This window comes from Marmota monax, unplaced genomic scaffold (assembly GCF_021218885.2).
Source record: "Marmota monax isolate L192 unplaced genomic scaffold, Marmota_monax_Labrador192_F-V1.1 WCK01_AAM20220418_F8-fsc00199, whole genome shotgun sequence".
Lineage (NCBI taxonomy): Eukaryota > Metazoa > Chordata > Mammalia > Rodentia > Sciuridae > Marmota > Marmota monax.
This window is the reverse complement of record NW_026694340.1, coordinates 1,013,427-1,041,092: the sequence shown is the minus strand read 5'-3', so window position 1 is coordinate 1,041,092 and position 27,666 is coordinate 1,013,427. Positions and strand designations below refer to the sequence as shown.

At 35.9% G+C, this 27,666-nt stretch overlaps 2 protein-coding genes across 4 annotated transcripts in view; one reads left to right on the top strand and one right to left on the bottom strand.

The window, feature by feature from the left end:
* The window catches only part of Aff4 (ALF transcription elongation factor 4), an 88,505-nt gene extending 62,964 nt beyond the window's left edge, over positions 1–25,541 (top strand). For all 3 annotated transcript variants that reach the window (XM_058586521.1, XM_046467665.2, XM_046467666.2), the window contains 14 exons: positions 655–709; positions 1,162–1,199; positions 1,591–1,753; positions 3,369–4,286; positions 6,828–6,916; positions 7,556–7,796; positions 10,455–10,549; positions 11,735–11,798; positions 11,910–12,046; positions 12,291–12,362; positions 13,929–14,022; positions 14,771–14,814; positions 15,923–16,143; positions 19,571–25,541. In XM_058586521.1, the coding sequence (XP_058442504.1) occupies positions 655–709; positions 1,162–1,199; positions 1,591–1,753; positions 3,369–4,286; positions 6,828–6,916; positions 7,556–7,796; positions 10,455–10,549; positions 11,735–11,798; positions 11,910–12,046; positions 12,291–12,362; positions 13,929–14,022; positions 14,771–14,814; positions 15,923–16,143; positions 19,571–19,698 (2,359 nt within the window). In that variant the 3' untranslated portion in view covers positions 19,699–25,541. The remainder of the gene's footprint in view (positions 1–654; positions 710–1,161; positions 1,200–1,590; positions 1,754–3,368; positions 4,287–6,827; positions 6,917–7,555; positions 7,797–10,454; positions 10,550–11,734; positions 11,799–11,909; positions 12,047–12,290; positions 12,363–13,928; positions 14,023–14,770; positions 14,815–15,922; positions 16,144–19,570) is intronic.
* An 839-nt stretch (positions 25,542–26,380) lies between these two features.
* Leap2 (liver enriched antimicrobial peptide 2) lies at positions 26,381–27,316 on the bottom strand. Its single transcript, XM_046467667.2, has 3 exons — positions 27,162–27,316; positions 26,832–26,971; positions 26,381–26,562 (listed from the first exon to the last, which is right to left on the bottom strand). Exons 1-3 carry the CDS (start codon positions 27,291–27,293, stop codon positions 26,526–26,528), a joined length of 309 nt encoding a protein of 102 aa, XP_046323623.1. The 5' UTR covers positions 27,294–27,316; the 3' UTR covers positions 26,381–26,525.
* Positions 27,317–27,666: the final 350 nt, after the last annotated feature.

Genomic DNA, 27,666 nt, shown 5'->3' with positions numbered 1-27,666 from the left:
AGGTCATTAAAATGGTTAGACATAACAATTTAGAGTTTATATATATTATATATTATTAATTAATGGTATATTATAATTATAATAATTATTATCATATAATGCTACTATATATTATATACTATTTTATTGTTTCCATAGGTGTTCTACATTTAGAATGATGGGACAGAATGGGTTAATTAGAATTTTGGATGAGGAAATTATGTTCTTCTGGTTTTCACTATTTAGTTGCCAACACAGATTTCTCTTCATGAAACATTGGGAACAAAGAAAGAGAACTGTTTGATGCTTTAATTTTTTTTTCCCTTTAGGAGTTATACATCTCCAGTGGACTGTTGTTTTAGTAATGATGTAAACTTCTGTATGCAATTTGAGAAAACAAAAGTGAATATGAGAATTTATAGAAAGTAATTTTTGTTTTATTAGAAAGAAAAGGTGAATATTTTACTCCTGAAAAGTTTAGAGCTTATGACATGGTTAAACTCCTTTCTCTGTTTTCACTCTGAATGTGAACCAAACCAGACGTTTTTGTGTTTCTTAATTAAATCTTTGGCTTCCATAGTGATTATTTCTACAAGTATTGGTGTATATTTAATACTCTGGCATCCATGATAAATTGTTCCAAATATAATAATCCTTTTTGCCTTTTCCCTCTAGTATGTTAAAAGATGACTTAAAACTAAGCAGCAGTGAAGACAGTGATGGGGAACAGGTGTGTCTACTACTATATAATTTTGCCAGTCTCATACAGTATTTGTTTTCATTGTATTTTATAAAAATTATAATTGAATAATACATTTACAATTCACTTATTTAGAATGAATTCCTTCCTATAATCCTCTGACACTGGAATATTATAGTTTTCTATGCTGTCTTTAAACCTCCATTCCCCGCTCCCCCTTGTTTTTAAAAACTCGACTTTTCCTTAACATTTGTTGTGGGTCAGAACATACTCATGAAGCAGGAGGTTACTGACAAGGAGAAATATTAATAAATTTCTTATCCTGGCAATTCAGTTATTCCTTAAGTAAAAATAATGTGTTAAGTAAACATCGATTCATATGTTAGAAAAGGTGGTTTTTAAGAATTCAGATATTGTTCACATTGCTAAGCAAATAGACTACTATTCATTTATTCATAGTTTTCCTCATGCTTTAATTTTAGGACTGTGATAAAACAATGCCAAGGAGTACACCAGGAAGGTAGGCATCCTTTTATTTGGTTTTATTTAGAGGGATAAGGTCAGCCTGATTAACACTGTAATAATAAGTGGCCTTATAAAGTAAATATTGTCAGTTGTGATTGTGGAGAAACAATTCTATAAGTTAACTAAAAATCACTAAATTTTATACTTAAAAACTACATGAATTTATGATATGTAAATTATACCTTCAGCTGTTTTTAAAAGGTATTAATAGCTGAGTAGTACATCAGAAACTTTTTTAAGGAAGTGTTTATTTCATTTACAGTGAAGTTCTGTGTTCACTGAATTGTACCAGCTCAAATAAACATTATAAAGATAGTTGTTGGATTTGGATGTTTTCTTGTCATTGTAAAAGAAACTTTTATTCATTTATGTTTTATCTCCTTTAGTAATTCTGAACCTTCACATCATAATAGTGAAGGAGCAGATAACTCCAGGGATGATTCTAGCAGCCACAGTGGATCTGAAAGCAGCTCTGGATCCGATTCAGAGAGTGAAAGTAGTTCCAGTGACAGTGAGGCAAATGAACCATCCCAGAGTGCATCTCCTGAGGTGAGAAGGGAGTTCCTCATAAGCCTTCTTAAGGATCTTGGTAAAAATCTGATTTAACTGTAAAAGATATAGGAAAAAAGATTAAATATTCTGACAAAAAGCAATTGAACTGTGTATTTTAAAGAAAACTAAATACTCTATTATGTAATTGGTTGATTTTATTATTATTGTTTTTAAATACACGACAACAGTGGAATGCATTACAATTCTTATTACACATATAGAACACAGTTTTTCGTATCTTTATATATAAAGTTATGTTCATGCCAATTTATGCCTTTATACATGTACTTTGTTTTTTTTGCATTACAATTCTTAATATACATATATACCACAATTTTTCATATCTCTGTTTGTATATAAAGTATATTGATACCCAATTCAAGTCTTTATATGTGTACTTTTGTATAATGATGTCCATCACATTCCACCATCCTGCTAATCCCCTGGCCCCCTCCCTTTCCCTCCCTCTGTTTATTATTTAACAGAATCCCCCCCCTGCCCCCCCCCACCAAATTTAAGAACTGTTTGAAATTCTGTTAGCAGATCATTAAAATATTGGATTTCTTGCCCAGCGCATGTGCCTATAATCCCAGCGGCTCAGGAGGATCAAGAGTTCAAAGGCAGCCTCAGCAACAGCGAGGTGCTTAGCAACTCAGTGAGACCCTATCTCTAAAATACAAAATATGACTGGGGATGTGGCTTAGTGGTTGAGTGTCTCTGAGATCAATCCCCAGTTACCCCCCCCCCCAAAAAAAAAAGGACTTTTTTAGTTTGGTCTTTACTTTTATGTCTCTATATAGTAATTCATGTTATATAGTTATTATGGATAAAACGAGTCTTATATAGTTTAATTTCACTGTAGCTTGCTAAGTTCTGTTAAAAATCTCCTGTAGGGCAGGTGTGGTGGCACACGCCTGTAATCCCAGTGACTTGGGAGCCTGAGACAAGAGGATTGCAAATTCAAATTCAACTTAGTGAGACCCTAAGCAACTCAAGACCGTATCTCACAATTTTAAAAAAGGCTTGGGGATGTGGTTAAGCACCCCTGGGTTCAATCCCTCCTACCTCCAAAGCAAAACAAAACAGCAGCAACAACAACAACAAAACCTCTTTGGGTACCTACATTATTTGTTTAGTTTCTGGAATTATACTATGTGATTTCTTGTTACAATGCTTTTCCTCCCCTCTCCCCCATGCTGGGGATTCAACCCAATCTCTACCATCCCTAGTCCTGCAGCCATTAAAAACAAAAAACAGCAACAACAACAACAAAAAAAAACCTCACTAAGTTGCTGAGACTAATCTCCAATTTGTAATTTTTCCTGTTTCAACCTCCTAAGTAGCTGGGATTATATGTCTGGCTGTAATTAATGCCTTTCAAGTTAGATTTCTGACATGAATTTGTTGTTTAAAGGCCACATATAACATCTGCTCATTCAAGTGATTAGAGCTAGTAGTAAATACTTCACCCTGTGCTTTAGTCCAGTCAAAACAGTTAAAAGCACATTCTTTTATTGGATTAGACATTAGAGTTTTTCCTTTTTTTTTTGATATTATGAAGAAGGAAGAAAACTTCAATGTTAAAAAAAGTATATGTATTTCTGTTTTTCAGCCTGAACCACCACCAACAAACAAATGGCAACTTGATAATTGGTTGAATAAAGTGAACCCACATAAAGTTTCACCAGCGTCTTCTGTAGACAGTAACATCCCATCCTCTCAAGGCTACAAAAAAGAAGGCCGAGAACAGGGCCCTGGGAATAGCTACGCAGATCCAGGAGGGCCTAAGGAAACAAGTTCTGCTACTCCTGGACGAGACTCCAAAACTGTCCAAAAGGGATCAGAAAGTGGGCGTGGTAGACAGAAGTCTCCAGCACAGAGTGACAGCACAACACAGAGGAGAACTGTAGGCAAAAAACAACCCAAAAAAGCTGAGAAGGCAGCTGCTGAAGAGCCTCGTGGAGGCCTGAAGATAGAAAGTGAAACCCCTGTAGACATGGCTACCAGCATGCCCTCCAGCAGACACAAAGCAGCCACCAAAGGCTCAAGGAAACCCAATATAAAGAAGGAGTCTAAATCTTCCCCACGACCTACTGCAGACAAAAAGAAATACAAGTCAACGAGTAAATCTTCCCAGAAATCGAGGGAAATCATAGAAACAGATACCTCATCCTCAGATTCAGATGAAAGTGAGAGCCTTCCTCCTTCTTCTCAAACTCCTAAGTATCCTGATAGTAATAGGACTCCCGTTAAACCCTCCTCTGTGGAGGAAGAAGATAGTTTTTTTCGGCAACGAATGTTCTCTCCTATGGAAGAGAAGGAACTCCTTTCACCCCTCAGTGAGCCTGATGACAGGTATCCACTTATTGTGAAGATTGACCTGAATCTCTTGACTCGAATACCAGGAAAGCCTTATAAAGAAACTGAACCACCCAAGGGGGAAAAGAAAAATATGTCAGAAAAACACACCCGAGAGGCTCAGAAGCAAGCCTCAGAAAAAGTTTCCAACAAAGGCAAGAGGAAACATAAGGTTTGTTGTTTGTTTTGTTTTTTCAGTGCTTGGAATTGAACCTAGGTCCTTGAGAATGCTAGGCAAGTACTCCACCACTGAGCTATATTATACTCAGCCAAGCACAAGGTCTGTAAAAGATTTTTGTTGTTCATTTTTAAACATCAGAGTCTGAAGTGCTATGGAAATCTCAGCCACAGAATAATAAAAATGTGTCATGAGCCAAGGCCCAGTTGAGACTACATATATGGAGCAGTCTCTTGAGGACCTCTCTGCTTCTACCTGTTTCCCTCAGTGAATCCAGGATTATTTTGAATTAAATAAGAAATGAGCCAGAACTTCTGTGTGTGGTGGTCAGGCCTTGGTAACATTCTCAAAATATTGGTTGTGGGTGGTTTAAGTTGGAATACAATCCTTATCATTCTTTACTGTCTTCTACCCAAATCAAGTCACACTTGGTTTGGGCAGAAGACAGTTGATGACTAAACTTTTGGGGGCTATTCCAGCCCCCAAAAGTTTAGTAACCAATTTTGACACATCCTTGAGAATTTTTCTCATTCACTGTCCACATCTGTGCCTACCTTTTTTCTTTTTGTAGCGGGAATTGAACTCAAGACAGTCAACCACTGAGCCACATCCTCAGCCCTGTTTTGTATTTTATTTAGAGACAGGGTCTCACTGAGTTGCTTAGCACCTCGCCATTGCTGAAGCTGGCTTTTAACTCGTGATTCTCCTGGCTCTATATTTTTTCCTTTAACCAAAGTCAGAACTAAAAACGTCTCCTGGGGTTGGTTGTATAGCTTAATGGGTAGAGCACTTGTCTATCATTTGTGAGTCCCTGTATTCAATCCCCAGCACTAAAGTGGAAAAAAGAAAGGAGAAAAAAAAGTTTTCTGGCATATACCAGCTCTCATCTATAAGTATTTTCAAGGCAATTTAAGAGACAAAGCTTGGAGTATGTTTAAGGTTAGCTTTTTGTAGACCTAGGAAATGTGAAATTTCATGGATGTCTAAGATTTAAGTATTATAGTCATGTAGATATGCCAGGTGGCATAGTTACTCCAATACATATGTGTGAACATAATTCAAAGTACTGAAAGTAAAGCTTGAACAAATGAACAGGTAGGTACCAGAATGGCCTTATCAGATAAACTTAGAGAACAGCCCCTAACCCAGTTGACCTGAGAGTCACACAAGGGGGAGCATTTCCTTAAAACCTAGTAAAACCTAGTAGAGTCTTAAGACTTTTTTTTCCCTTTCCTTTTCTTAAAATCACAGTACAATGCGCAGATGATACATATTCAGACAAACTAGAAAAATACTTCACTTTTTCATTTTTTGAATCTTCCAGAATTGAAATTGTCCATATGATTTGAACTTCTTACCATGTTCTGCCACAATAGCTAATGAGATTCCATTATTATATTATAGGGATGCTTTACTCATCCATGAGGGAAGCTATTTAGTAAGCTGTGTAGGGCTGTTGTTGGTCCCTGTGCTTCTGAGCCTCAGATCTTGGACTTGCTTGTGGAATTTTATTCATAGAATTATGTGGAATGTGGGTTTATATATGATAGACTTTGTTCCTTAGAAAACTAGGATGTTTTTTCATGTAGTAGGAGGGGGAAAAGTCTTTTTGTGCTTAAAAAGTATTACATATTCTTTAAAGCTATCCAAACATTTAAAATGTAATAAAAAGTCCTTTTTTACTCTTTTGTTTAAAATTTTTACAGCATATATGTAACATGTAGTTCTTCCTTAATAAGGAGCTCTGTATCCCTTTCTCTCCCATATCTAATTATCTCATTATCATATATTTCTCTGAAGATTTTTTATATCAATACCTGTAAATCAGATTTTGACTTTATAAAATGTATAATATAGGGAACTCGATTAAGATTTTTTAAATTCAGGGCTGGGGTTGTGACTCAGTGGTAGAGCGCTTGCCTAGCATGCACGAGGCACTGGGTTCGATCCTCAGCACCACATAAATGTAAAATAAAGATATTATGTCCACCTAAAACTTAAAAATAAATAAAAAAAATTAAAAAAAGATTTTTTTAATTCATGGATTTGTTAAGATAAATGTTTTAGGCAATTCCTGGAGATAAAGCAGATAGTAGTGAGAGGAGAACCAGTCAAAAGTAATGAAGGATATAGGGGTTGAGGTTGTGGCTTAGTGGTAGAGTGCTTGCCTAGCTCGTGCAGGGCTCTGGGTTCCATCCTCAGCATCATATAAAAATAAAATATTTTTAAAAATCCCGTAAAAACAAAATAAAGGTATTTGTCCATCTACAACTAAAAAAATAAATATTTTTTTAAAAAGTAATGATATAATTTTCTTATGTCTCATTGCTCAGCTTTAATCATTTGTGTATAAGAGAATAGGCTTTTGCTATAGCAAATGTTTACAAACTTTTGTTCTGATATTATCCCTGCTATTATCTTAGTAGGGATAAGCTGGAGATTTCTAACGGATTTCTAATAGCTAAAATTAAATGGAAAAATAAAATAAAATCAGACCTACTACCAGCTGTTTTTGTTTTTTTTTTTTCCATCTAGAATGAAGATGATAACCGAGCCAGTGAGAGCAAAAAACCCAAAACAGAGGAAAAGAACTCATCTGGCCACAAGCCATCCAGCAACAGAGAGTATGTCTCCAAAACATGTTTCATGCAGTGTTGTTAATACATGTTTATCATTTGGTATTGGGTACTTTCTGAGATGCCCCCAGTGTGTTCCTATTAGTAAGTGGATATCATACATGTACATACACACATATACTAAATAGTGGGAGCTTTTGCTTTTAACTGTTGAGGATGGAAAGCATAAAGATTTGGTTGTATTCTTCTCTCTCATTTTAATGGAGTAGGGGTGAGTATGGTAAAGTGTTAAGTAAAGCTTTATCACTTTCTGGATAGATGGAAAGCTTACATATAACTTGCAAGAGACCAGTTGCTAACTTAGGAGCATTAATCTTTTTGCCATTCATGTGTTTGCTCATTTATTTAACCAATATTTATTAAGTGCTTAATTATGTGTCAGGTGATGTTTTAGACACTGGGTATACTGCTTGTGGGGGCACAAAAAATGGGGTGGGGAAAGAAAAAACAGACAAGATGCCTACCCTCATGGAATTTACAGTCTCATTTTGTTTTGCAATAATCATTTATTCTAGTAATCAGATGGGGAAAAACAAATTTGTCTTGAAAGCAGGTAAAGAGAATGGAAAAATCCATCACCCCTGTATTACTGTGTAGAGAAATGAGGGCATTTGTTTTGTTTGGCAGGTCATCAAAGCAGAGTGCTGCAAAAGAAAAGGAGTTGTTACCTTCACCTGCTGGGCCTGTTCCTTCAAAAGACCCAAAAACAGAGCATGGCTCTCGGAAGAGGACTATTAGTCAGTCATCTTCCTTAAAGTCAAGCAGTAATAATAACAAGGAGAATAGTGGCAGCAGCAAAAACAGTTCCTCTGCAGCAAAACAGAAGAAGACAGAAGGGAAGACTTCCAGTAGCTCCAAGGAGGTTAAGGTATGATGTTGGGAGCTTGAGCCTTTTGAAAATCACTCTCATTGCTATAATTTCTTCAAGGTGACAACTGTGCTTTAACATCTTTGTTATATGCTTTAACATCTTTGTTAATTTCTCAGTAAATATATAGACCTGTGTGTTTCTCTCTCAGTATGTCAAAGTATTGATAAAGTGATTCAGTCATTTCAGACCATAAAAGCAATAAGTCAGCTGGCCACATGTATACTAATTAAGATAGAAGCCCATAATTGAAAAAAGTTGGTTATGGACATTTTCAAAATAAATACCACATGGTTCCAGTGCTAAGATTAAGTTCTTGTCTGTAGTTTGAAATGGGTTTCAAGTTTCTTGGAATTAGATTTTACAGTCAAATATATTACATGAATATCATATATTACAAATATACTACATAAAGTGACAAAGCACTTGGCTTTATTCATGAAATAGAAAAAAATTTAGCTAAGCTAGTTCTGAAATTATTCCTAATATTATTTTTCCTGACAGACTCATAATGTAGAGAAATATTCTTCATGTTTGTGGATGGCTATTTGGGCCAGAGAAGCTTTTTCAAGGCAGTACCTTAATGACTCTCCCCCTCAGTTTGTTACCAGGTTGTTTGATTGCTTTGTGTTTGTATTGATTATTCTGATCAGGAACAAATTTCTGGAATTAGGGCAATAACCTAAAGTTTTAGGAGTTTAACTCACTGGATTTTTGTGACTATATGTTTGAAAGTTGAAAAATTAGACTACTAAAGTCTATTAGTCATGCTTATTAAACTTGTTAATTTAAGTGTTTTAAGTTGAGATAATTTAAATTATGAGCAACTTCTCAAACATACGTACGGCTCTTCAACTGAACACCCTTCCTTTTTCTACAGTAGATTGGAGAATTCTTATGCCTTGAGGATGTGACTGTCCTTTTACCATTCCAGCTCTCCGGTTGCCCACTAGCTCTTTCTCAATCTCCTGTCTTTTCATTGCAGGTTTTGAGGCCTTTCTTAAATAAACAAAATAAAAAACATTAATTGAACTCACCTGCTTATTTGGCTTCTGCTGTCTCAAGGATAAAAATCTCTTCTTTATGAAGGAAGTTTTATTTTCTTAACAGCAGAGATTTTTTTGTTGTTGTTTTCTTCAGTGTTTGACTTACCCGGGAATTAAGAAATGTTTTTGGATTAAATGCAGTCACTTGGTACTCCGTCATTTTTGAGAAAAAATAGATCCAATTTTAGTCTCAGGCTCTTCTAGTACTTAATAGTTATTAAAGTTGTTAATGCTAGTTGGTCTTGACAATTACCAACTCAGGCAGTTAAATGAATTAGTTGAAGAAAAATAATTTTCAGAAACCTTCAGTTTTCCTCACATAAATCTAAACTTAGGCACTTACAGGACTATGTATAAAACATAAAGTAAGCTGTTTTAGTCTCATTACAACTGCAACATTGTATTCAAGAAGCCATTTCAGCTGGCCACACCTGCCTGTAAACCCAGGCTCAGGAGGCTGAGGCAGGAGGATTGCAAGTTTGAGAACATCCTCGGTAATTTAGCAAGACCCTGTCCAAAATTAAAAGGACTGGGAATGTAGCTCAGTAGTTAGTGATCTTCCTTGGGTTCAATCCCCAGTATTGCCACTAACAACAACAAAAAAGCCACTTCATAAGCAACTTTAGCATTTTTTCAAATCTTAAAAGACTTGTATTTTCATTTCTTGAAGTAAATTATAATACATGGAACTGAAAAAATTATTACATGGTTCCTTTTAAATATATTTTAAGCACAATTAATAAAATTATATATTATCCAGTTTTTCTACTATTGAAACATTTGTGTATTCATGGGTTACATTTTACTAATTTATACTGTTTTATTATGGGAGATTGTAAATTCAAAAGTATAGGGCTGAATAGGAAGGCATTTGCAAAGAGAGAAAGGAAGAACGCTTGCATAAAGGGATATGTTGGAAGGAGGCAGAATAGACATGTTGATAGGAAACAAAGAAAAATGTAAGAAAAGTAGCTAGGCTTTTGAAATCAGGCAGATCTGGGTTTTTAAACTCAAATTCCAGATATGCCACTTAAAATTTGTTTGATTCCTAACATGTGTTGAGGTCCAAGTTTAATCCCTAGCATCGTGAAATTATAAAAAAGTGGTTATTTGAACTTAGACAAGTTACTCAGTCTTGAAACTGCTTTTTAAAAAATTCAGTCTAATAGCAGTACCTATTTCATGAGGTTTTTGAAGGATTAACAACTATACTTAGTTAGCTTGGTGTCTGGTATGTAATAAACAGCCAGTAAACATTATATTGTTATTGCTGTTTTCAATGACCAGTAATTACTAATGTATTTTGCCCTTAGAAGTACTGCCATTTTGGTATGTGGTTTCTGTCTTATGTTTTTAACAAGTTCCTTGCCCATTGCCTAGCACATAGTAGACTCTAATAAATATGAGGATGAGTAGTTTGGTAACATAAAATGGACCATTCTGTTTTAAAAAAAGTTTACATTATAAAGTTTATAGAAGTTTTATAACACAAGGAAATCAATTACCAAAGGCAATAGAATTTTGTTTCCATTTTAGCAGTGACTGAAGAAATACTCTTCGCTTAATTTTTAATTTCACAGTTTTCAACATAGTTATATATTTTTCTGGTCAGGAAAAGGCTCCAAATAGCTCCTCTAACTGTCCTCCATCTACACCGACTCCTGATGCTTCTAAGCCTCGGAGAACAAAGCTTGCCTTTGATGACAGGTGAGATAAATAAGATTTTTAAAAATGCATTTGAGAAATCATTACAAGTTGGTCACAGTGATACATGTCTGTAATCCCAGTGACTCAGAAGTCTCAGCCTGGCAACTTAGCAAGACTCTATCTCAACATAAAATTAAAAGGTTGGGGGACATAGAGAACTTGCCTACCATGTGTGAGCCCTTGGGTTCAGTTTCTAGCACCACAAACAAACAAACAAACAAACAAAAAAAACAACCAAGAATCATTCCAGTCAGCATGTAAGAAACTCATTTTAATTTCTATCAGTGATCAGAGGATTAATATTTGTATGTGATCCACAGAATATTCTGATTTTAACTTGAAAGGCACTCAGTTGTCCAACTACTGCTACTTTAACTTAACTCCATGACTCTCATGAGGGATGTGTATGATGTCTTCCAGTGAGCTGTTACTGCTTCTACTCTTACTGTTTAAAATAGTTTTTTCCCCCCCTAGGGAAGAGAAATGATGGTTTTTTCCTGCATTTTGAGAAAATATTATTTCTCCTACCCACATTGTATTTATTCTTTTTTATTTTTATTTTTTTTTATTTTTTAGTTATTGGAGGACACAACATCTTTGTATGTGGTGCTGAGGATCGAACCCGGGCCGCACGCATGCCAGGCGAGCGCGCTACCGCTTGAGCCACATCCCCAGCCCTGTATTTATTCTTAATCTTTAAAATAACTTGACGAACTTAGTATTTAACATTAGGGAGTTTGATTTCTGATTTTTCTGGGAAGATATGCCATCAGTTGGTCAGAATGATGTATGTTCTTAACCTGATATAAACATTTGTCAGGAAAAAAAAAAAAATCCCAGCCAGGTGCAGAGATGCACACCTGTAATCCCAGCCACTTGGGAGGCTGAGATAGGAGGATCACAAGTTCAAAGCCAGTTTCATCAATTTAGCAAGGCCCTAAGCAATTTAGCAAGACCATATCTCAGAATAAAAAAAGAAAAAAGGGCTGGGAGGAGACTCAGTGGTTAAGCGCCCCCTGGGTTCAATCCTTGGTACCAAAAAAAAAAAAAAAATAGAAACAAATGCTTAATGATTTTTTTTTTAACTTGATGTGAAAATGAAGGGATACTAGAAACTGAAGTAAACTAGTATTATCTTAATGAAAATATTTACCATTTTATTTAAAATGAAAATGTGTATTGCAGAAATTATTCAGCAGACCATTATCTACAAGAAGCAAAAAAGCTAAAGCACAATGCAGATGCATTGGTATGTAAATATTCTCCTTATATTTATGTGTTTAATCAAATCAACTTAAATCCCCATTTGTTGTTTTTACTTACAGTAGATCACCACTAACTACTTTAATCCTTTCTTTAGTCCGATAGGTTTGAAAAAGCAGTATACTATCTTGATGCTGTGGTATCTTTCATTGAATGTGGGAATGCATTAGAGAAGAATGCTCAGGAATCCAAATCCCCATTCCCTATGTATTCAGACACAGTGGAGCTTATCAAGTAAGTAGAAGAATTTGCCACATCATTGGCAATAACATCATTTCTCTGGTCTGAGTAAGAAGAGGCTGATATAACCATATATGCTGAAGAGGATGCTTAGTCCTTTATTTTTCTTGGGAAAGGAGAAGTAGGCATTTAAGTGGATGTTTAGGTTTGATTCTAATGCTTTGAGGACAAAGGAAATCATGAGATCAAAGGGAAGTTTTATATTCTATTTGTCATTTGTATGTTATCTTAATCATAGATACACTATGAAGCTAAAGAATTACTTGGCACCAGATGCCACAGCTGCAGATAAAAGACTCACAGTACTTTGGTAAGTGTTGTGTGTTCCACCCTCTGATAAATGACATGTAGCCCTTGATAAATTGGACTGTGTATGTCTTGAATGCCTTGAGAGTATTATCCTTGAATCAACCTTCCTTATTAACCCTGTTACAAACCTTTTCTCAGTGAGTCAAGCAGGAAATAACTCAAAATTCCCACTGAAAGATTTTAGTTGTCAATTTCTGATCTCTTGCCCTCTTGATAAGTCTTGGTAGGATGAGATTGATATTGGAATCCTCTCATGAGGGATGTGTATGATGTCTTCCAGTGAGGTGTTACTGCTTCTACTATTACTGTTTAAAATATTTTTTTTTCCCTAGAGAAGAGAAATGATGTTTTTTCCTGCATTTCTTTTCATGCCCTCTCAGTCCTTTCATATACGTACCTCTCCTTAGAAGGATATAAGAATATGATATAAAGTTTGTTTTGTTCCAGACAGGCATGGCAGCACATGCCTGTAATCTCAGATGTGCAAGAGGCTGAGGTGAAAGGATCTCAATTTTGAGGCCAGCTTAGACAACTTAAGGCTATGGTATCTCAGTAGTAGAGCACCCTTGGGTTCAATTCTGAGTACCATAAATAAATTAGTAAATAATAAGTAGGTTAGTAAGTTTGTTTTGTTCCTGGAAGGTATTATCAGTTACGGGTTATGTACTTTACTTGGCACTTCGTTTAATATTGGGAATTTATCTTACTGTGAATAAATCTTACACAGTCCTGTTCATCTTGAGGTTTACAGTTTAGTGTGAGGAGATAGAAATTAAATAATCACACAAGATATGAATTAAATACTTTGAAAAAAAAAGTATATGTAATTTAAAAAAAAAAAAAGCCAAGTATGATGGCATGTGCCTATTATTCTAGTAACTCTGGAAGCTGAGGCAGGAGAGGGTCACAAATTTGAGGCCAACCTGGGTAACCTTTTGAGACTCTGTCTCAAATTAAAAAGGGATAAGGATAAGGATGTAGCTCTGTGATAGAGCCTAGTATCACCAAAAACAAAACAAAACAAAACAAAAGAATAAGAGTAGAGGGTAGGGAGCAAGGCAGAAGTACAATGAATAGGAAACTTTGAAGGAACTAAAAGAGGGCCAGTGAGAAGTGGACTTGACTGGATATGTAGAGAGGGTTGGTCACACAGCGCCTTTATAAAAGCCTGTTAAGGTTCATATGTTCTATCAGAGTTGTTTTTCCTAATTTTATTTTTTATATTTTAGATTATTTATGATGTAATTCTGTCCCTTAGTGATTTTTTTTTTTTTTTTTTTTTTTTGTAATGCATGTGTTACAATGACACTTTGGAATCCTGTAAGTCCCATTAGTCCAACTAATGGGAGGCCAAAACCAAGTTTCTTATCCATCTTCCCTTTCCTATGGTGTGTACCACAATAAGAATACATCTTTTGGTTTTACCTAAGGGTTAGTATTGTTGATCTTATACCATGATTTCCTCACACGAGCCAGTCCTATATTCTTGCATTTTGCAAAGGTTATTTGTACAGATATGGTCAGAGTCTGTTATCCTGGTAAATAAGATACTCTTTTCTTTGGCTAGCCTGAGATGCCAATCTTTGCTGTACCTGAGGCTCTTCAAACTGAAGAAGGAAAATGCTCTGAAGTACTCAAAGACACTGACAGAGCACCTGAAGGTAAGTATGCGAAAGAGGAGGGTCCATTCCCTACTACCCCAGAAGTGCTCTTATATTTAGGCAAAACACAGGGGAGAATATACTGTTTGAGAACTCTCAAATACGTTCGTGGTTTCCTGGGATTTTTTTTGACACACATATATCTGATTATAGAACTTGTGTAACTATATGCCACAAACCATATTTATACTTTGAAATGATTTTTTTTTTGGTCCCCTTTAAAATTATCTTTTATTTTCAATACCATTCTTTAGACTATTAGTTTCCGAAAATATCTCCTCATGTTTTTTTTTCAGTCCAGCACCACAAATATCCTCCTAAAACCCTGCTCTGGTTATGATTTAGAGCCCCTCAGTAGTTCATTATTGCTGACTGGGTCAAATCCATACTCCCTTACCTTGGTCTACATGGCCCTCCAGGTCTCACTTTTATTCCTTATCTGAACCTTTACTTTAGGCAAACTATGTGGGATACATATATCTTATTTTCTGCCATCATTGCACGTAGAATGACTCATTTCCCTATGCCCTCACACCTTCCCTTTATCCATCTGTTACTCATTCTTTCCTGGCCACTTATATGAAATCTTGTAGAACATTCCAGCTCTTACCTAATAATTTCTTTCTGTTTTACATTTACACATTTTGGTGTCTTAAATGTATAAAACTACTTAAAGTCAACTCTATTAGCACTGTCAGCTCTATTAGTACTTAATAATGGATTTTTTTAAATATTTTTTTTTCTATAGAATTCTTATAATAATTCTCAAGCACCATCACCTGGTTTGGGGAGGTAGGTAAAAATTTATTGTATCAATTATTATTTGTGATAGGTTTATATAAAATATGAAAATGGAATTAAGATCTCTAATCTCTAAATCTTTATATATGTGAATATATGCTGGGGATTGAATCCAGGGCCTCACACATGCCAATACACAGACATCTGAGTTTTAAACAACATCTCATCCCTTCTTACAGTGGATTTCGATGGTTACTTGGGTTTATTAAAGTGGGCTTAACTTTACTCCAAGTCTTGGCATTGCCAAAATTTAGTGACATGATTGTAATTTCTCCTCCCTCCTCATATCACTCCCACCCCATCCACACCCAAAGATACAAAAGCACCATGAAAGATTTTTTTATTTTTATCTATTCAATTATTATGTTTCTGTGAATCTACATTCAGTCTTTTCCTTGTATATATTTCTATAACCAGATTTATAGCTAAAAAAGCAGATAAAAGTGTAAAACAAGTAAGTTTTCTCCCCTTTTTTGGTTTTATTTTTTTTTAATGTGTGATCAGAGCTTTGTGCATTTTTACAAAATTATAGTTTTCTGAAATGAACCTGGAAGATTTCAATATACGTGATCTCTAAGGAATATTTAATTGTCAGGAAGCTTGAGATTGATTGCATTTGACTGAGAACGCTGTATCTCTTTGTCAACTCTGAATAATTTGGATAAACTAGGAAAGTACCAGAAATTATGGAGCTCAAGAAAAGATGTTCTCACCTAATACTATAGTTTATAGGATTGTGAATTTCACCTACTCTTCTCCAGAACAATTTAAAAAATGTGTAGTTGCAAGCCTGAATAGATGGAAAGTGTATGGATCCAGAGTGAGGGACTTTAGCTTTGAACATTTTGAATTGCTTAGTAACAGTCATGACTTTCTTCAGTTACTTCCCATTTCTTGTTATGTTGCCATGTCAAAACAAACATTCTAGATAACAGTGGCCTTTAATACTTACTTAAAAGAAATTGTACTTCTCTGGGAACCCTTATCTTAAAGAATCTTTAAATTTTAAAAGCTCTTATGTAGGAAGAGCCAATTGTACATGGATTGCATAACTCTCACTTTGTCCATATGAGCAAGCTTCCTGTTTCTCTGTGTGTAGCAAAGCCGTTGGGATGCCTTCCCCTGTTTCTCCAAAGCTGTCACCAGGCAATTCGGGAAATTATTCTTCTGGGGGCAGTAGTGCTTCAGCAAGTGGCTCTTCAGTGACCATTCCACAGAAGATCCACCAGATGGCAGCCAGCTATGTTCAGGTTACATCTAACTTCCTTTATGCCACTGAAATTTGGGACCAAGCTGAACAGCTTTCCAAAGAACAAAAAGGTAAGTAGCATTCTGGGTAAACTTTGAGGGATGGAATTGTTAAAAGGAACTTTTATGATTTTTTAACTGGTGTGTATGTAATTTATTACCTAGTTTATGGTTAATGATAATCATTTTGCCAATAATCTCCTGTGCTTAGCAGTCAGTAAGTATAGCCGAATTTAGTTAAACATAAAACCTCTCATGATACTGTTGACACAACTAAACTAAACATAGATGCCCATTATCTTAGACAAAGAGCTATTTCGGCATATTAAATGTAAATTCATACAACAAAAGTAATAAAATTATGTCGTTCCATGAGATGATTAATAAATTTAGCTGTAAACATAGGATTGCATTTAGATATTTTGTACATCTGAGATGCTTAATATATAAAGAAAATACATTCTAACTGGATTTTTGCAAAAAGAGACTGTTAAATGAACAGATTTTTTTTTTTTTTTGGATACCAGGAATTGAACTCAGGTGCACTTGACTGCTGAGCCACATCCTCAGCCCTATTTTGTTTTTTAGAGACAGGGACTCAGTTGCTTAATGCCTCACTTTTGCTGAAGAACTCTTGATTCTTCTGCCTCAGCCTCCTGAGCTGCAGGGATTACAGGCACAGATTTTTTTCCCCCCTAATATTTTGTAAATTAGGTCATTTGAGGCTCTGTACCTTAAAAGTTCATTATCTTCCAAACAAGGAGCATTTAAAATTATAAATATATGTAAATTATTTAAAGATCCTAGAGAAAAATACTGTATATTCACCATCTTATTTCAATAGATGTTGTTAGCAAATATGTGTCTATAGACCTATTCAGATAGGTCCTTTGCAGAGGAACACTGAAAGAGCCAGTCAGTGTTCTTTTATTACAGAATACATTTAAATAGTTATTATATGAATAGGTATCAGATGAAAATGCAAGATTCCTATCCCTAAAGAAGGATAATGGTAAGAGAAAAATAGAAGAGTAATCCCAAAATTTAACATAGTTGTATTTTTAAAAACCTAATTTGTCCAGGAATGAAATATTGTCAGTTCTGACCAGGAAAGGTTAGAGGGCTGAAATTCCCCAGTTACCATTCTTCTCCCTGATACCAGTTTTCTATCTTTTCTCCTTTTTTTTTTCTTCTTTTTACTTTTTGTGTGGCAGTTTCAAACATAAATATTGACTAAAGGAAAGAGAATGGTATGATGAGCCCACGTTCATTCAGCTTTAGTTTTAACAACATTTTGCTAGTCATGCTTGTGAGCTCTTACACGTTTTCTCTCCCATAATTTTCTTCCCTGGAGTATTTTAAAGCAAATAGGCATATAATATCATGACATTTCACCTGAAAATAACTTTGGTATGCATCCTTGAGTGATAAAATTAGTTGTTTGATTGCAGTGCTGGGGACTGAATACAGAGGTTCTGTATCGATGAGATCCCCAGCCCTTTTGTTATTTTATTTTGAGGCTAAGTTGCAGAGGCTGACCTTGAAGTTTCGATCCTCCTGCCTCAGCTTCCAGAGTCTCTGGGATTACAGGTGCATAATACCTGGCCTGGCAAATGATAAGGACTTTTTCTAATATGATCACCAAGTCTTATCACAGTTACCAAACTTAAGAATAGGCTTTTGTATTATCTAATAACTAGTATACCATCGAATTTTCCCTATCTCAAACATGCCTTTTTTTTTTTCTTTTCTTTTTTTAACAGTTGGTTTTATTCCAGACAGGATCCAAGCAAAGTCTACACATTTTATTGCATTGAGTATTTCCCCCTCCTCCACTTTTTTGTTCTTTTCTTTGTTTTGGCCATGCCATTGATGTTGAGAAACCAGGTCATTAAATAGGTATAATTCTGGATTTGACAGATTATTTCCTCATGATGTCACTTAATTTGTTTTTTCTCTCTGATTCATTCATATATATATATATATATATATATATATATATATACACACACACATACATATATACACATATATGGACATAATATATAATATTATATAATATATGTCACATATATTATGATATATAATATTTTATATATTATGGACATAATTTATATATTATATGGACATAATACCTTTATTTTATTTTTATGCGGTGCTGAGGATCAAACCCAGTGCCTCACTCTTGCTAGGCAAGTTCTCCTACTTCTGAGCTACAGCACCAGCCCTGTTCTCTCTCTCTTAATTCCTTGATACTGATAAGTTGAATCTTTTTTTTTCCCCCTTGATGCTAGGGTTTGAACCCAGGGCCTTGTGCATGCGATGCAAGCGCTCTACCAACTGAGCTACATTCCCAGCCCTGATAAGTTATATCTTGAGATTTGATTCAAGTTCCAGTTTTGTGATTGTTTCAGTTATGGGGATGGAACCCAGAGCCTCACACATGCACACACTCTACCACTGAGCTACATTCCCGCCCTCAAGTTCAGTGTTTTTTATTTTTTATTTTTTGCAGTGTTAGGGATTAAACCAGGGCTTTTTCCATGCTAGGCAAGTGCTCTACCACTGAACTGCACCCTGGCCCTAAGTACAGTATTTTCATAAGAATATTTTATAGGTGTTGTTCTAAATTTCCTATTGCATTATATATAGTAAGAGGCATGTAATAGCATTTTTAGTGATACTGTCAGTAGATTATTCAGATGGTGTCAGCCTGATTAGTCTGATAGAAGATTCCCTATTGCACTTTAACTTATGCTTTTCACATCTGTTGATGATCACTGAGTAGACCCATTATTCTATTAGGAAATAGTTCATCAGGAATTTTCTCTTCTGACACACCTTCTGCATTTATGAGCTGGAATTCTGTAAAGATGAGCAAGTGTTTGGTCACTTCTTATCTTGTTTGAATAGCATAAGATCTTTAGTAAACCTTTTTTTCCTTACATGTCTAAAATCTCTTTTTAGTGTCTAAGTCCTATATCATTATAGCTGCTCCCAAAATTATATAAGAATCAAATTTTAGGATACTGTTCTACGCCTCACCCTTTCGTGCAGCCTTTATTTGTTCACAAAAAATCTTTATTTCTATCTCTTAATATTTTATTCTACTATCTTAAAACATGAGATTTAATTTATTAATGGTGGATGGCATATAATTACAACAAAATGGTTGAATACAGACTATCATAATTATTTCACAGGAGCTATTATAAGAAACATACAAAAAATATCTTTTCATGTCACTTGATTCTTTCATAAAAATGGCACATAGATAACATTTTGAATAATCAAATAGTACATTGTGTGTGTAGTACTGAGTCTTCATTTTAAAGCATAAATAGCAATTTATAATTGTTATCAGTGGTATATGTGTAACAGTGTGGGGGAGGGTGTGTTTTTTGAAGTCATGTGAATGCTGTTTTATAATCTAGACTCAATTTTAAAACAGTGATTCCAAAGAATGTGCAATATTTAATGAATGTTTTTGGTTTTCTAGAATTCTTTGCTGAACTGGATAAAGTAATGGGCCCACTCATCTTTAATGCAAGCATCATGACAGATCTAGCTCGTTATACCCGGCAGGGACTGCACTGGCTTCGCCAAGATGCCAAGTTGATATCTTGAACTGAACACATTCTTGTTGCCTCTGATTTTCTCCACAACACTGTGTTACATCACGAAGGAAAACTGCCATTACACCACCTAGTCAACACTAAGAATGAGGAATGGTTTTCTCCTCCTTGGTTCATGTGTTGTTTATAACCCAAAGCCATCATATCAATTGACCCCTTTAATATTCCCAATGTGAAAAATTATTTAAATACTTTTAAATCTGCAGCATATTGATAAGATGGTTTTAGTGATCTATAATAAGATTGAAATTCCAGTTGCAATTCGTAACTAATCAAGTGAGATTCTATTTATTTTAATTTTTTTAAGTTCCCAGACTGGGGCTTGTTTAAAACTTAGTTATTTCTGCCTATAAATTTACTCTGTTGAATATTTAGCATAAATTTAATGTAGTGTTTTTATTTATATATTTTGGGAGCCTTGTTACCTATTGTCTTTTTGTGGTAGCTCTTCTATGAGTAAGAGTTGGTTCATCTAAAATAGAAACATGTTCTTTCTCTACCTACTACCTGATATTATTTTAAATCTTAACTGCAATTTTATTATTGTAAAATTTATGCTTAGTATTAAGCATATCTTTCTAACACATGAAAAGTCACTTAAAGATGAGAAGATGGCATTTTATGTGGATATAAAATGAAATGTGTCTGATTTGGTATGCATTATTTCAAAAACTGTGAATATGTTAACACTACAGCAATCACAAGGTGACCATAACTTGCATTTAATGCATTACAAAAGAGTAGGCAAACTTTCTAGGAGAAGCACATATTGAAGGGTTTCATAAAAAGACAATCTTAAACTTTAAGAATTTTATTAAAACCATGTATTCTCTTTTGTTGCTTATTCTTTGACACAATTGAAGCAGATTAAGTTAATCTTGAAAAAGGTATGATCCAACTCCTGAGGGTGTCTGCCTATGTCTCTTTAATTGATAATATTCGAAGGTTAAAATCTCTTTGCAGATTTTTCCCCTATACTAGATTGTAATGCTCTGAAGTGAGCATTGGTAACTGATGTGGGAATGGCCTGCAGCTGTGGTGTGTGTGGTTTTGCTATACAAGTTACAGTTCTAATGCCTGTTGTAGAGATAATGAATTTCTCCTTCTTAAAGGCCCTCATCAGTGATGTATTTTTCTGATAGGATCAGAAAATTCATACTAGAAAAGTGCCACCTAACTTGGTTTAATGTGAGCTCTCTTGGAAAAGGGAGGAGAGCTGGGATAGAGCTTAAGATGCCAGCTCTGTAAGAATTGTATATCAATGTTCCTTTCCCTACAAGGTGCATATAGGAGTCGAGGATGAGAGATATACCCTCTATACTTTGTTTTTACTGCCCCTATCATGTCTGGTGTGCCTTAAATATTACTTTTAAATGAAGACTCTGTGGATTGTTTACAGATGAAGTTTTACACTAGGACCAGATTGTCAATACATGGTTGGTCCTCTGTAGTAATAATGTTGAATTCTTTCATTTAAAATAAAACTTCCTTTACAGACATAAAAAGATTAATTCAGAAAAGCTAATATGTTGGTACATGACTTAGTCTAACCAATTGGGTAATGCTGCTTCAAAAAATGCTTTGTACTCCTTATTCCAAAAACAAATACATCCAACTGGGGGTGGGGAGGGGGGAAAGCTTGCCCTACTCTTTGTAGATATTGCTAAGGTTTGAAATGGGAAAGGGGAAAGAAGGGATAGAGAATCTCCCAGTTTAGTGGTGCAGTGAATCCTCTGCTTGGGTCTCTCTTAACGTTTATTTCTGAAGCTAGTGAACTTTCATTGTCCTGTGGCCTCATATTTATAGAGCTTCTTAACTGTTTTGTACCTCAAGTTATTTTTACATATCTTTGAAGATTGAGATTATGAATTATGTTGAATTTAACCTTTTCCCTTGGAGAATTTGCCTCTGATATCTTTCTAATTTAATCTTAGTGTATTCTAGGAATAGTTTTCCTTACGGACAACTTCTCAGCCGTTGTGATAGTAATTTAGTAAGAAATAACAGATGTTAATCAAGTATGTGTGTGTTCTGTCCTCCTCTTATTTCTCTGACTCTGATTCCTTAATTTGCAGTGGTGTCTTAGAAGTGGAACAAGCATCCTCTGGGCTTTTTGACTTCAGCAACAACAGCCAGTGAGGCATCTCTTAAGTTCCAGTGCATTCTAGTCTCTTGTGTGTCCTGAAAGGTAGCAGGAGCATTTCTGGGGTCACACTGATATTTTCTTAAAGCAGAGTTTCCTATGTGTTATGGTGCTGCTGTAAGATGTTTTTTTTTTAAACTGTTAATTCTTGGAGAATGACTTGTTCAACTTTTTCATGTGGAGGGTTTTTTTTTCCTTTTCTTTTTTCTACCAGTTGGTAGTGGGCAATGGATCAAAATCCTATCCTAAATAATTGAATTTTTAATGTCATAGTCTGAGGAAATACCACTCCCTTTCCTCAGTCATTTCAAATGTTCTGTGTCATCTGCTCTAGCACATACTTTGGACTCCATTACAGGTGACCATTTCCTCCCTCCTCAATAGGTGAGGCATCCTCAGTGTTTTCTAATCATTTTAAACTGAATTTGACAAGCAGCTAAAAACAAACTTAGTCTGAGACTTTTGCTTAATATATAGTTATATAAGTAGCAACTATTTTGAAAATTACTGTTGACTGCTCTTTAAGACCACACCTGTATGCCAGGAGGCTACAGTTTACACCATTGGACTCTTTATAGGCAACCAACAGACTGGTTGCAGTGGATGAAATTGTCACAGTAGCCTTGCCTGGGCTAGGCTGTGCGGTATCCCTTTCAGGTGATTCAATCTTGCCCAACCCAGGGACCAGTCTGGCTGGAGAACATCTAGCCCTTTCCTTGCTTCAGTGCCACCTTTTTTTAGGCAAGGAGCCAAGAAGTTACTTTATAAAGCAGTGAATACTTCAGATAAATTTACAGCTATAGCTCCTGAAGAGCAGAGAAGATTGACCACCACTGATTTTAATTCTCCAATATATAAGGAATTTAGAGTAATGTGTGCACGTGCCCATGCATGCCTGTGTTTCTGGGGAGCTCTTGCACTAGGCATCTGGGCTGCACTTTGAATGACACACTTGTGGCTTTAGTAGATTTCACTGTTTTTTAATTGTTGTTCGTTTCTTTTCATTAAAGGTTTTAATCAGCTAGACAGATCATTTTGTATTTAATGGCAGAAACTTTGGTACATTAACTTTTAATGAATGAGCTTGCATTGTGAAGCAAGAGCCTACAGAAGGCAACTGTTGTCAGTGAGATTTCTGGCTCCAGAGGCCAGTACTTGGTGGCATTTTCTGAGCAGCCAGCAGTTGCTCCCATCAGTGATGTCTAGCTGTGTAGAGGAGGGTACGCTGTGCACTCTCCAGGTATGAGGGTATGTAACTTTGGCTCTTAAAATGATGTACACATACACACTTTATATATATGTATGTATGTATGAAAACATGAAATTAGTTTGTCAAAAATGTGTGTGTTTAGTATTTTAGCTTAGTGCAACTATTTCCACATTATTTATTAAATTGATCTAAGACACTTTGTTGTTGACACCTTGGATATTAATGTTCAAGGGTGCAATGTGTATTCCTTTAGATTGTTAAAACTTAATTGCTATGATTTGTAGTAAATTAACTTTTAAAATATATTTCAGCCCTTCTGTAGTGTAATAGGGCTCTTACAGGGTGGGAAGAATTTTGATTTTCCAGTAGCTAATTAAACAAAATGGCTTCATTATGTATCTTGATCTATAGGAGTTTCAGTATGGTCCCAGGAACATCTACTGGGGATGAATGTTTTAGGCAGATTGTGATGATGCTTTAAAAAACAAACTAACTAAACTAAGTAACTTGGGGAGCCGGGACATTTCAAATCCATACAGACTCCTATAACTTATATATATTCCTTAGTTACGTGGAAAACAGATTTCATTTCAACTTCACGTATCAATGTGTTGGAGAGGCAGACTCCCCCCGCCCACCCCAATTATGTTGCACAACTGAGGTTGCTATTCAGTAAAATGAGTAGAATAGTCAATCATTCAATGGCTTGAATATGCAGTGACAAGAGGCCAAATAAATTGTTTGTGAATAATAAAGAAGTTTGGTTTAGCCTGTTAGACCCTGAAAACCAAGCTGCAAATCACAGGCAGTAAGTTGTTATAAGTTCATAAAGGAATGATGGTCTACCTAGCTCCTATTCACATAAATCCATTCACATAAACCAGATGGTTAATTAAAAAGTACTTGCTAAGCTGGGCATGGTGGCACACTCCTGTAATCCCAGGGAATCCAGAGACATGAGGAACATGAATTCAAGACCAGCCTCAGCAAAAGCAAGGCGCTAAGCAACTCATTGAGACTCTGTCTCTAAATAAAATACAAAATAGGGCTGGGGATGTGGCTCAGTGGTTGAGTGCCCCTGAGTTCAATCCCTGGTACTGTGCCACCCACAACCCCTACCCCGTCCCCTAGAAAAGGTACTTGGTGTCTCCCGAAACGGGAATGGGAATAGCTAAGTCTCCTCTTCTAATGGAATTTGGTCACAGAGTAAAGTATTCAGGCTAGGTCTCAACCAAGTCATGTAGATGTTTAAGCATCCTAAAATAGCAGCCTGAGTAGTCATATAAAGAAGTTGATTTTCAGAAATATCAGCATGGGCCTCTCCTTGCCACTGTTGCTCAGCTAAGCATAAATGACATTCTTTAAAACAAAACCAAGAAAAGCTCTCCAAATGAGCAGGGAAACACTCCCACCCAGAAACTCGAGTAATATTTGTTTTTTACTTTTTCATGCTTCCATGTGGTTTCTACTTGCTATGTTCCTCTTTGGAAAATACCAATTCGGAGATGCTGCCTTTCAAATCAATGCCTTGAGTATCCATATTGTTGAGTTCGTTGTTGCTGTTCAAGAAGTGTCCCCATTTTACAACTTTATGCACACATCTGGCAAATCATCGACATGAGCATTCAACAGTACTGGGGTGGGATTGGGGGGTGGGGGCAGGGGCTCACCAACAGAGCTGGCCCTGTTGGCAGTGCCTGGGAAGGCACCACCTGTGAGGGCCAGATATGGGGTTGGTAAGCACAGTTAGGGAAATTTCTACCTAGCCTCCGTTTTGAATGATTTTAAGAAATTTTGTATATGGAGGATGGAAATGCTTATATATTTATTGAAATCCTTTTATCTTATTTGAAATTAAAATTATTTGGTAAATAACAGTTTGATATTTGGGGAGGGTTTTGAAGGGGAGGTAATGCTGTTGATAAATTATAAGCCTGTTAATTCTGCAGAAAGGTACTGTTAGTGACTAATAGGATGCCTTTGTTTTGTACATGATCCAAATCTTTGTTTTACATTTCTTTTATCCAAAATATTTAGGCATCTGACATTTTCAACCAAAATTTCAATTATATACTGTGATTTTTATTTGTTGCAATACATTAAAATTTCAGAGGTACTTTGGGGCTCAAAAGCTTGGATTTTTAAGACAGTATGTGCATTTCACATAATAAAGCTGTTAATGGTGAGCAAAGTATTATATACTAACTAGATTTTTCCACATCTGTATAGTATATTATATGTATTTTGTGGTATTGAGATTATAGAAAGTTTAGAGTGTCAAACATGCGTTTAATGTGTATTTTTAAACAAATTTATGGCAATTAAAATATTTGGAGACAAGGGTATCACATTTCAATTTGTAAAAATCTTTTTAACTCTGTGTCATTAAGATGCTTTGTATAATGCCAAACCATAGCTGGAGAAACTAAGTTTAATAAATATCAAATAGATTTTCTGTATTAAAGTTTATAAACACTGTGCACTTTAGACTTCTTCAGCTCTTACTTTGCCCTTTTCATGCAGTTGCTGTTTTGTATTTTAGGGTCCAGCACTACTAAAGTCTGGCCCCACCACCACAGGTCACATTTTCTCATTACAGAAATTCTGAACTTTCTGGCCTGGTTCCTTGTGTAATGTCCACAATTGCCCTGCCCTAAACAGAAATCTCGGTTCCTTTTTGATGTTTTCAGCGGCTTAGGCTTTTATTGTCTTATTAAACTAAATTTTTCTTTCAGTTCTGCTTCATATTCAGAGACTCATAAACAAACTTGTACACATCATCAGGTGGCAATTGCCAGCCTTGCCTATCTTGATAGCTCACTAAAGAGTTCTTTACAGATTGGGGTTGTAGCTCAGCGGTAGAGTACTTGCCTAGCATGTGTGAGGCACTGGGTTCAATCCTCAGCACCACATAAAAAATAAGTACATAAAATAAACATATTGTGTCCCTGTACAACTAAAAAAAGTACTTAACATGGATGAAAGGGCCAGGATCCAGGGCCACAACTTAGAAAATTGCCAAGACTGACTGCATATCTCTTGTGAATTTTTTTGCCTTTAACTTGCATTATATTCTTTATTAGATTCTTGAAAAATTGTTAACTTTCCCCACACTTTCCATATGGAGAAGTTGAACAGATCATTATTAGGCAATGTTTGTTTCTGTATTGTACCAAATGAATCCTTCTTCAAGTTTGAATTTCAGACTGCCAGAATTTCAACTTGAGACATTTAATAGTATCCATAGAAAAATAAAATAAACTCTAAACTTAGATATAAACTTATCTACATATCAGCATTCTAAGAAGAAATGGAGACCAATTGAAAGCATACATCTGTCTTTAAATATTAAAAACACAAAATTGCTTCACTTTTGTATCTCCAGCCCAAATGCAGTTAATCAATATTCCATAGAACGGAGCATTGTTGGAGGTGACTGCTGTCCTTTCTTCCCCTGGCACGTTTGTCATTCCTGGGCCACACTTAGGGAACAGCGTCTTTTTCTGGGGAGGGAAAAATGAGTTTTTAGACTCTTGAATCTAGGAGTACCCAGGGCTGCATCTGCTGCATTTCCCTTGTCTTTGCTTGATCTGTCCAGTCTCAGGAAAGGCACCACTCTTTTTAATAGTAGTTCCTAACTCCTGAGAGATTCTTCTCCATGGCTCACAGTCTCAGTCCCCCTTTATTGTTAGGCCTCTGTGTGTCCTCATCTTGTTTCTGCCCAGTTTCCCAGGGGCCTCTGGCCCAGCCCTCACCCAGGTTTGCAGAGTACCTGCAGAGTCTCGTGATACATTCAGAGTCGTTCCGGCAGGAGGCTCCAATGGGCCTGAGGGACACCCCTCTCCAGAAGGGGGTCATTCTTCGTGACCTTCTCTTTCCTGAACTCAGTTCTGATATTGGGGAGCCATCTGCCTGTGGAGCAAAGACAAATACACCTCAAGTAGGGAAGTTTACAACTGTTGCATTCCTTGGAAGAAGGGTCATCCCCAGGTACTGCGGATTAAGCAGGAACCATTCCTTAAAACCAAGTCCAGCTCTCAGGGTCCATCTAAAGTTCTACTACTGCCACTATTGTGTCCACACATATTCCTTCTTTCCTTACCTGGCCCAACAGCAGCAGGCAGATCATGAGTACTGCAAGGAGTTTGAGATGCCACATCTTGGCAGAGGGAGGATGTTGGAGCCTAAAAGCCAGAGACTGTTCCCACTTCCTTTTATAGACATCTGCCTTCATGGTTGCCAGGTGAGATAGGAGCAAAGTTTATATTTGTAATCAGGATCAATTTAATAAGTTAATGTCTACCAGAGGAATGTGCTCGGGCTACCTTTCAGGCATGTTATATTTACTGATTTCTCATCTGGACTTTGAGTAATTGTGTTGCTGGCATGGACCCTTTCACCCATTATAACAAAAGTTAAAACTGCCCCTCCTGTATGAAAGCCACGTGAAACCTCTGAGGGAGACAAGGAATCTAGCCACATTTCTGTTTTAAAATAGTTTAATGCACTAGGGGGTATAGCTTGGTGGTAGAGCATATGCTAATATTGGGTTCAACCACCCCCCCATCCTAAAATAGCTCTGTGAGGTCACTAATCAAAATAGAATT